Source organism: Aplysia californica, unplaced genomic scaffold (assembly GCF_000002075.1).
Source record: "Aplysia californica isolate F4 #8 unplaced genomic scaffold, AplCal3.0 scaffold00694, whole genome shotgun sequence".
Taxonomy (NCBI): domain Eukaryota; kingdom Metazoa; phylum Mollusca; class Gastropoda; order Aplysiida; family Aplysiidae; genus Aplysia; species Aplysia californica.
In genome coordinates, this window is record NW_004797964.1 from 382,201 (window position 1) to 392,979 (window position 10,779).

At 39.5% G+C, this 10,779-nt stretch overlaps 1 protein-coding gene across 1 annotated transcript in view; it reads right to left on the reverse strand.

Moving 5' to 3' along the window:
* LOC101852435 (putative ferric-chelate reductase 1 homolog) overlaps positions 1–10,779 on the reverse strand; it is a gene marked incomplete at both ends in the record, with an annotated part of 22,035 nt that overhangs the window by 6,674 nt on the left and 4,582 nt on the right. The window contains 7 exon segments of the mRNA XM_005108499.2: positions 671–787; positions 2,634–2,817; positions 3,442–3,537; positions 5,770–5,985; positions 7,406–7,508; positions 8,623–8,714; positions 9,912–10,078. Of these exon segments, the coding sequence (XP_005108556.2) occupies positions 671–787; positions 2,634–2,817; positions 3,442–3,537; positions 5,770–5,985; positions 7,406–7,508; positions 8,623–8,714; positions 9,912–10,078 (975 nt within the window).

Genomic DNA, 10,779 nt, shown 5'->3' on the forward strand with positions numbered 1-10,779 from the left:
AGAGGGGGCAGAGAGAGAAAGAAAGTGTAAAAGAGGGAAAGAAAGGGGGTGAAAAATAGATGGAGGGGAAAAAAGAAACCATAAGAGACAAAAGAGGTAGGGCTACAGATTGGAATAATAATAAGAAATATGTGAGGCAGCGTGGTGAAATCAGGCGCTCGTCAAACTAGGCAAAGTGGAGAAACTAGTTTTTTTCCGCAGATTTGGGAATTTTTATAGAATTTTTGTTTTTTGGCTCAACGCCTTTCATGCCCTTTAAAGAACATATTTCTGTGTGGACTGTCCTGAAAACAGTTGATTTAAGGCATAAGAAATGTAAATTTTCAGTTTTCATGGGCTCTCAAGCTTAGGAAATGACTCAGCTTTGGCGGCCATTTTCTCGCTAATTTTACCTCTGAAACAAGCCCATCCCTCCTCCTTCAATTACCAGTATCTTGACTTGTATCCAAGATAAATAGATATTGTTTTCGTCCAAAGCAAGACAAATGGACAAGCTTTAAGATGATACAAGTAACTCCATATGCCCCAAAACTGACGAGAGCCTGATTTCACCATGCTGCCTCACATATTTAAAAATGAGACAGAAAAACAGAAAAACAAAAAGCAGAAAAACAGAAACACAGAAGAAAAGAGGCAGACACAGGAAGAGAAGGAGAGACAGTCCACTCACCATGAGCCTGCACCAGTACTGGGACAGTGAGGCCCTGGTAGATCTCTGCGACCTTCAGGTTGACCCTCTTCTCCGTCACGACTGGGGCGTCATTGTGGCGAGACAGAACGTTGGACCCTGGAACATATAAAACAGGAGGGACTGTCAGATAAACGATTTTTGTTTCCATGTCATAGAGAGATACTGTTTTAGTAGAGGTTTTACGGCGCTCGCAACTGCATTAGGTCATATGAGCGCCAGAAGATTAGAGGTGTTACAAGAGAGTAACAATCATAAAAAAAGAAGGAGGGGAGATAAAGACGATAGATGTTTGATAGGAAAGAAGAAGCAAACCACACTAGAGCACCCGCCAACCACCCACATAGAGAGATAGATAGATAGACATATAGATAGAGAGATAGAGAGATAGAGATAGAGATTGAGAGATAGAGAGATAGAGATGTAGATAGAGAGATAGAGAGATAGAGAGATACTGAGGTAGATAGGTAGAGAAATAGATAGATAGATATATAGCTACTCTTGTTTGCTTTTACTTTAGTTTGAGAATGAGTTTTTTTGCATTTGCATTAAATTTAGGTCTTATAACTCGTTCGCGACGTATTATTTTCGGCTTGTGGACTAATTTCTTTCGGGAAGGCGAAATGAGACGATGACTAGCGCGCAGTTCAAAGGTCTTTGGGGCCTCAAATTCAATAAATATTATCATACTATACACCGAAATTTTCAACAGGATTTTTAGAATACATCTGTAATGTTTATTTGTGCGTTTTTCAACCTTGGATCCTGTATGAAGCGATGATGCAACACAATTTTGCTAGAATGCAGATAAAATTCGAAAATAAAAAATTAATCATCTTCGATGAAACTCAAAAAATATGTTTGCACCTAGTCAAATGATTCATCAAAATAACCATAAATGAATATAGAACTGTAAAATACTGAAAAATTTGCAGTTATTTATACACATTCCATAAAATTTGCACATTTGGATCATGACATTCGATATTGAAAAAAAAAATTTATGATCTTGAAAAATGGACAAGATGCATTCACAAACAGAAAAAAACACTCGTATCGTATATGGAATTATTCAGAATTGCATTTGGAATAAACCTACATTTGTCTTGAGTGGTACTTTTGTGTAATTTCACAAAAAAATAGTGATTTTTGGGAGAAAAAAATTATTTGACAATTTAGATCTAGAATATTGATTTCTCAATAACAGAGCAATGGCAATTTGAGCCCAATTGTATCAATATTCTAAAGAATAGTCCTAGATTTCTTAAGCGTGCAAAATAATTATATATTTTGTCATGTAAAAGTAGTAAGACTGGGGGCTGGGCTATAATTTGATAAAACAAAGTCGCATAAACTTCGAAATTGAGTTTCAAAACTGAATCAAAACTTCCGATTTTCGGTGGAAACGCTTGACCCGGAAGTCAACATTATATTATGACCTTTATTTTAACATGGATATGAGGATTGAAATAGAATGTAAGCTAAAATTGAAGATTGGTAGGCTACTCGAGCCGCAGGGGGCGGCTTAGTGTACTAACGGCACTTTAGCCGCGCCGCCCCGCATAGTGATTGAGTTAAGCACCGAAGATTAGAGGTGTTACAACTGAGTAATTCACAAAGAAAAAATAGGAGAGTTAAAGGTGATAATAGTTTGAGAGGAACAAAGGAGCAAACCACATCAGAGCACCTGCCAACCACCCACCATTAACGATGAAAACATAAAACAACAACAACAGCAAACAACAAAAACAAAGCGAAAAATGTCTGATAGAAAAGAAGGAGCAAATCACATCAGAACACCTGCCAACCACCCACCATCAATAATAAAAGCAAAAAACAACAACAACATCAAACAACAACAACACTGACAACAAAAACTATAACAGCAATAATAATGACAACAACAACAGCAACAATATTAAAACTCCAATTAAAAAAAACTGACCAGGGTAAGCCCTGCCCCAGGCTAAATGGAGGTGCCAGTTCAGGTTCCGGTCGTACGTCCGGTTGGTGTAGGTCAAGGGCACCGCTGCCTGATCAATCTGGTACACGTAAGTCACACGAGGAAGCACAAAGCGACACTGTAGCCTGCCGTCTGATTGGCTGATCTCTGTCTCTGTGATATAGCGCTGGAACAGTTGCATGACAAAACAGTCCTCTTAAAAGCCACAGCCGTTTTCAACAGTATTTTATCTAATATGATACGAATGTAGCACATTGAAATAACATCCCAGAGTTAACAGATTTCCTGCAGATCAAGGTGGGAAATAACTCTAAGGGTAACAGAATTTTTGCCTGGAAAACCAGGAGAAGCTTCATTTTTACCTCAATATTAATCAATTTAATACTATTTACAAGAACAACAATTCTAACAATGGAAGTTCTCCTGATCATCTTTTTTTTTCAAAAAGATCTACTCACCTACGTTCAAAAGCACTAGGCCTATATTTAAAAAATAGTATGCACTGTAAACACACGACGACGTGAATAACACACCCTCCCCCCCCCCACTCCCTGTCACTTCTGCTTTCCTTCTCCTTTCCCTCCCTTCTCTTTCTCCTCCTCCTCAATCCTTCCTACCTTTCTCCCTTCCTTTACTTTTCCATAATCCCATTCAACCCCCGTTCCCTAATAATTCGGGTTATAAGTTTTTAAAAGTTTTTATCGGTGATGATACATAATGTGACTCGGCCTCCTATACCCCAGTAGGTAATCGCATAGGTCACACAAATGACAGAGGTCACATGACTCACGTTCAGCAACAGTTCGTTGTAGCGCTTGGGATTCCAGCCATGCTGCACGCTCATCTCCCCTCCCTGACTGACGCAGGACACCGTCTCATCGTCCCCCTGTGGATGCAGTTTAGATTAACTCTTTAACTTTAACCCATCTTTTGACATAATTTTTTTCCAGACCTTATGAAACACGTAAATACACACAAAATATTCATAAAATGGCTAAAACTGTGTCAAAGTGAAAGAGGAAGGCAGTTTATACATTTATCGAACACTCCCTATTCAAAATAAGTCTATTCAGATCCGTATTATCAATAATGCTTCCTACACTCTGGGATCTGACCAGACCCTGAGACCGCCCACTCGGGGACTGGGCTTTAGTAGTTTCACGGGACGTTCTATCGTCCACTCCGGGTTATAGATTACTGATTAACTCTTATCCCCAAGAGGGGGTGGGGGGATGGGGGGGGAGGGGTAAACTCCCCCTACTATGCTAGAGCCCTGTTTTGGTGTAAATTCTAAAAGTTACCTATACCTATCTAAGTAGGTCATCAAAGTAAAACAAATGAATCTATTTTAATAGTTCTTAATGCGATAAAATATCTCCCATTACAAGAGACCTGTTTTCAGCAGTTTCTGAAAAATCATTTGAAGTTGAGGGCACATCGATTTCAACTGTGAGTCGCTTGGAGCGGCTTACTGGAGATAAGGAATTAAAATAGCAATTGCTATAAAAATAATTACAACAATTATAGAAATAATAAAAATGTACGATCAGTTTGTTTGATAATTTAAGTGTGTATATGTCTGTGATTGTATGTTTGTATGCGTGTGTACATGTGGAAGTGAACATGTTTACCTCCTTTCTCTCTCTTTCTCCTCTCCACCTCCTAAGCAACTCTCAAAACAGGCACATCCTTTAAAGTTTCAGCCGATCGTTGAATTTCAACCTCTAAAGTGCTTTCAAAAACGTTTCTATATACTTTTGAGAGTTGAAAATCATCTCAATCTTGCTGCATCAACCCCTCATGACAGGTACGACGTATGCCATTTGTTGTTTTCCCTTATGCGGCCAAGGAGCCAAGATGCTGCTGTGACGTACGCCGTTTGTCATGCCTTGCAAAGCGCGAAGACCACGACGACCAAAGCTGTTCTTTATAGGTTGTATTCTGCATACTGTTTCTATTAGACGTATTTGAGATTCACATTCAGATATATTTTTTTTCTGTTCAAAGAAATGTTTTCCTTTTAGAGATAGTAATATATGCAAAAGAGGTCTAATTATAGGCAACTGACCACTAAACCTAGTGCTGCTCTTTGACTCTGCGGATTCAAAACTGTGCCTGGTGAGGCAAGAACTGAACCTGTGTCACGATGGGATTAACAACTGTTGTTATTTGGAACATAAAACAATGTTCAACACTACTAACCTTCTGTCTGCCTGCCTGCCCCAACAACAGGAGTTAGCCAAACCTGTTTCTCTCTGTGTTGTGATCCTTTCCTCAGCGATGCGGCCCCGGTGCGTTGGAATCTCACACGTTACACACAAACAAACCGAGGCTCCAACTAGCCTTTTCTCCCACCTATACTCTCTGCAGGCCTCCCCTGCCTTGCTTTGTTTTTGTTTGTTTTTGTAAAGTGTTTTACGGCGCTCGCAACTGCATAGGTCATATGAGCGCGTGGGACACACCTAATATTTTCAGTTGGTAGGAAATTTTGAATTTTGCCCGGGTGGCGGCCGAAGCCTACGCTTATCGATTTTAGACCACCAAGGGATGTTTAATGTGCGCAACTTGCACACGGGCCCTCCGAGATTTTTCGCCCTTGTCCGAGAAGGCTAGGTGTAGATCTTTCCTACCAGAAGATCAGGGGTGTGGCAGAAAGACAGCAGTAAGGAGGAGCCAAGGAGTAACAGTAGAAAGGCTGCAGAAAGAGTCAGGAGCCCAGAGGAGGGGGCAAAGGAGGTGAGGGGGTGGGGGGCAGAAAGTGGAAATGAAAGCAGACAACAGAACATTGCTAGAGAGCAGGAAAGGAGGTGAAAGGAGACAATTTTAGAGAAGAAAATTTTTTGGGTCGCTACCCGGATTCGAACCCGGGACCTTTGAATGAGAGGCCAACACCTTAATCTCTAGGCCACGAGAGCCCCCTCTGCCTTGCTACAGCTCTCCCCTCTAAAGTTTCACCAGTAGTAACCCAGACTGCTTTTATAAACTTGCAAACAATATAACTGAACAGAGACTCACACTTTACTCAATCTCATACTTTCAGCCAAACACCACAATACAAAAGGCTAGGCCTAACCCCCTGCCACAACCAAAAACAACCAAATAGACCACAACAACCCACCATTTTGTCATCCTGAGAGAAAGCCACAGAGATGTAGTCCTCCGCCTTGTTAGAAACCATCTCTACCACAAAGTCATCGCTGCTCTCTCTGTACTCAAAACTGATGGCCGCGTCACAGTCGGGCCCGTTGCAGTTGTCAGGGTAGAAGAGACAGCCCTTTGTGGTACCACAGCCTTGGAACTTCACGTCGGACACGATAGACCTTACAGGAACAACCTGTGTCAGTCAGAGACAATTTGATACATGTAATGGTTTAGTAATTGTTGCGGCAGAGTTGTGGTTCATGAGACGAATGCTACGTATCCCATGGACAGCTAGAAAAACAAATGAAGAAGTCCTGGTTGAAGCAAATTATAGAAAACAACTTATCACGAATATAAGAAAACGACAGGCAAATTTTTTCGGACACACAATGCGGAAAGAAGCATTAGAGAACATTGTAACAACAGGAAAGTTTGATGGAAAGAGAGGTAGAGGCAGACAGAGGGAAAAGATACTGGACAAGATGACAACATGGCTGGGAGCAGCAAGAACAACAGACACCATTGCTGCTTCGAAAGACAGATGGAAGTGGAGGTCCATGATCGCCCATGCCAGTCGGCAAGGCACCGGATGATGATGAATGGTTTAGTAAGTTTTACAGGGACCACCTGCTATAGTTTAACACTTTGCCACCTCATCTCGTCGATTGGCCATGTCTACCACCCTGTTTCTTTTGGATTTTCCCCAAAATATGATGGCAAAGTGTTAAGATAACATGATAATGGTAGGTTAGTTGAGTTGACAAATTCAACAACCTGATAACATAACAGTAATAGACTAATATTTTGAGAAACAACAAGATATATTGACATAATAATGGTAATTTAGTTTGAGATAAAAAGAAGCATATCAGAACAATAATGCTATTTGAGAAAAGAGGATCATTCTGAGAATAGAGAAGCAAGAACTGTCATCTAGTTTGAATTTGAGGATTCAAGGAATTGACACCAAAAAGATCATGTGTTGCATCATGGTGAAATCAGGCACTTGTTAAAATACTGAAATCAAAGAAATTGACATTTTTTCAACGGTTAGGCCATTTAAAATCTATTTCTATTTTTTGCTCCACGTCTTATACGTCCATTTAAAAACATAATTATTTCAGTGTTGATTTTACTGAAAAATGTTGATCAAAGGCACAAAAGAAACGTAAATTTGCAGGTTCCAAACACACTTAAGCTCTGGAAGTCACAAAACTTTGAAGGTCATTTTCTCACAAATTTAACTCTGACACTAGGCAACCCCAACCTCATGCAATCGCACATATCTTTACTTTTAATCCCAGCCAAATTTTTACCCACTTTCTGAACATCACTTTCCATTCACCGCCCACCAGAGCACCAACAAACTACACAGAATTTTATCTTATTTCTGAATGTCCAATTCAATTCACTGACTGTCAAACAATCCACAAGCCATTTATCCTTACCTGATAGTGGGTGGTTGGAGGGTGCCACTGATAGGTCCTACTTCTTCACACTTTCCCTCCATTGTTTCTGTCTGTCCGTCCGTCTTCCATTTTCCCCAGCACTGAATGACCATCACTGTGTCAATATGCTTCTCTTTACTCAAACAAACAAATAAACAAACTTACCTGATACTCTGGTGTTTCTACAGGCTCACTGACAGCTCCCGACACAGGGAGAGGGAACTCCAGGCCAGTCCAGAACGTCTTGAAGTTCTCCACAATGGTTGCTCTGGGAAAGACGAAGGCACAAAATAATTTTTAAATGAAGATGAAAAGGTTTCAATCCCCTGTGGACTCAATTTAGACGATTTTTTAGGTCGCCATAGGAGGAAAAAATGAAAGAAAGCTGAAGTAAGAAGATCTCATTGACACAATTTAAATGATTTATGAGGTAGCCCTGGATATACAAAATGATTTTGCAGGAAATTTTAACACGTTTAAGCACCCATATCAACACAATTTGATAAATGCTATGTTTGACTGCTTTAACCTTGCTTCGCAGGGCTAAAGTTGGCTGAGAAGAATAAATCCTAACGAAAGCACAGAAAAATTCCACAAAGTAAAACATATTCCCCGTATGGGAATCAAGCTCAAATTTTCTGTGAGTGAGGTAAAAGGTCTATCCATTTCACCAATGGTGGTCCCACAAAACTAGACTAGAAGCAGTAGTTGCAGGGAGTTTTTTGGGGGTTTTTTCTGGATGAGTTCAAAACCCTACTGGACACAAAAAATAATAATATTCATCTCTTAACTCTTTAAACCCCATTGGAAGCTGGTAGCATCCGGAAGTAATAACCCTGTTCCCCATCGGACGCTGGGAGTGTCTGATACCAGTAACAACTGTTTCGTTTTATTTAGTGCTAGTTTTGGCTTGTTTTTCGGAATTATTTCAGAACCAAGTTTATTAGTAATGGCTAAGCCTTTGTTTCTGCCATTTAAAAGTTAGAGGCAAGCTTTTGGGGTTATAATAAGACACAGTGCGCCAGGTTTAGGTGACCGTAGAAAAAAACTCTGGGAAAGGGTGGAAATAACTCAGGGTCTAAAGAGTTGTTTTTTTAAAGGACCTCTATACTTATGTACGGATTTCAACAGATCTGAAATGACAATCAAATAACAAACATTTTTACTGTTGTGTCAGTTTCCAACACAACAGGGTTATCATTACTTTCATTTGTTCCTCTGGATTCAGATTTTTCCTTTTGTTTTAATGTTATATTGGTTGTTTCAGGATTTTTGTGCTTTTATATTTATTGTTTGGGGGGAGGGGGGTGGTTGGAGTTTGTTGTTTTGTTTTAAATGGGATTTTGTTCTGGGTTTTTTTGAGAATCTAAAAGCTATCTAACCTGAGAGTGAGATTTCCAACATTGACGTCGGGGGCTGTCCAGGTTAAGGTCACTCTTGGGACCTGGTCTGTGTTCTTGTGAGTTGCAAAATTCTGAAAGTCAGTTAAAAAAAAAAAAAAAAATACATTCAAGAAAAATTTACATTTAGATAAGATTAATTCTCTCAGTCATTTCAATTAACAATGAGGAACATCAACAAAATAACAATCACTATGAAGGCAGTTTAAAATTGAGAAACACACTTATTGAAAAAATGGGTAAAGGAGCGCAATCAGCAAGTGGGGCCTTCTAACCACCCACCATGACTCTCACAATATATTGCATCTGAAAATTTGTGACTGAACTTGAGGTTCTACCTATTTATCCTTTACTCCTTTTTCCTCTTTAACTTCGTAGACAATTAAGTGCAATCTCTCAGAGGTAGTTAGTATGTGCAAGAGCTTATACAAACCATGCTGCAATAGATTTTTTAAATTTTATTTTTTTGTTAGCGTCATTGCACCATCACCTGACCAAACGTTTGTTTTTCTTCAGTTTCAAGGTGTTTAATTCAGTTTTAGTAAGTATTTTATAGCACTTGCAACACAATTAGGTCATATATAAGTGCTGAAGATTAGAGGTGTAACAAACACCAAAAGAAAGGGAAGAGATAAGGACGATAGATGTTTGATAAGAGAGAAAGAGCAAACCACACCACACCACGGCACCCACCAACCACCAACTTTTAAATGTGTAAGCCCCCCCCCCCCCCGCCCCGAGGCTCTAGAATTTTTCTTTTTTTTTAGCTCTCCCCCAAGAAAACATGTATTCAGAAGCGTGAAAAACATAAAAGAAAAAAGGAAATCAACAAGATACCATTCATTTGTTTAGCCCTTAGGGAACACAAGCAAATGTAGAGAGACTGGAAAAACAGGAAACAGAGACCAACCTTTGGCACTTATATATATTATTTTTAGCTTTTCGCCAAAAAAACATGTATTCAGAAGTGTGAAAAACATGAAAGAAAAAAGGAAATCAACAAAATACCATCCAGTTGTTTTTCTCTTATAGAACAAAAGCAAGACATGTAGTCTGAAAAAAGGAAAGATTCATCATAAGAATCAGTATGGACACCTTGCGGGCTTTGGTGCTGGGGGGAACTGAGCACTTATGGACCTGTCCTGTGTGCAATGACGTTGTTGCCCAGGACAGGTAATACAGGTAATACATCATAAGAGACCAACCAGAGGCACTTGTGAACCCCCCCTACCCCTACCCCAATAAAAATAAAACAAGAAAACGTGTTTCACCTTGTAACCTGGGAAGCAGGAGAACACTTGGACCTTGTCATCAGGAACAGTGGTGAACTCTCCGATGACCTCTTCCGTGACTCCTGGCTGATCGCTGGCTCGGAAGGCGCCGATCATAAAGCCTACAAACTGCCGGGTGGGGTTGGCACTGGCCTGAGATATCACGACTGGGAACGAGAACCACAATAAATAACTTAATATCATCATGAAGGGAGGTTTTCGACTTAAATTACTTTTAAATGAGTAACAACAGGGATGGACAAAATTAAAACATGGCAGTTCGCAACCATGAAGGATGGAGGCGGGGCACTACACATCATCTTCAGAGTCAGAGATTACACTTTCAGGAATTTCAGGGGGTTTTTGTGGGTTTTCTAAAACAAAATAATATAGCACCCAAAAAATATCACTTATGCGAGCGCCGTAAAACCCCGTACTGTACAAAAAATATAATTTGCTTATAAGAAATTATGTAGGATGACAATTTTTTTAAACATTTAAAAAGAGAATTTGAATGAATCTATTGACACCTTTCGAGGAAGATTATATGAAGAGATAGAGATGTTACTTATGTCTGGGGGTAAGCTATTACTAATTGGGCTTCACAACAAGATTTAGGCATCAAGAAACAGGAAGATGTCTATGCTACAATATAACAAGAATTGAACATTTCCGTTTTCACAAAACTAGCGAAAATTTGCATGGGAAAAGTTCTACCATCCTGTTTTTAAGGTAGGCTATTTCTTAATGTTTACACTTTAAAAATGATGTGATGCAGAACAATATTTTTTTACACCCTTTAGAAATGAGCATACTTCCAAACTTTCAACAAAACTGTGATGATTTGATGATTAGCGTTATTTTGTCC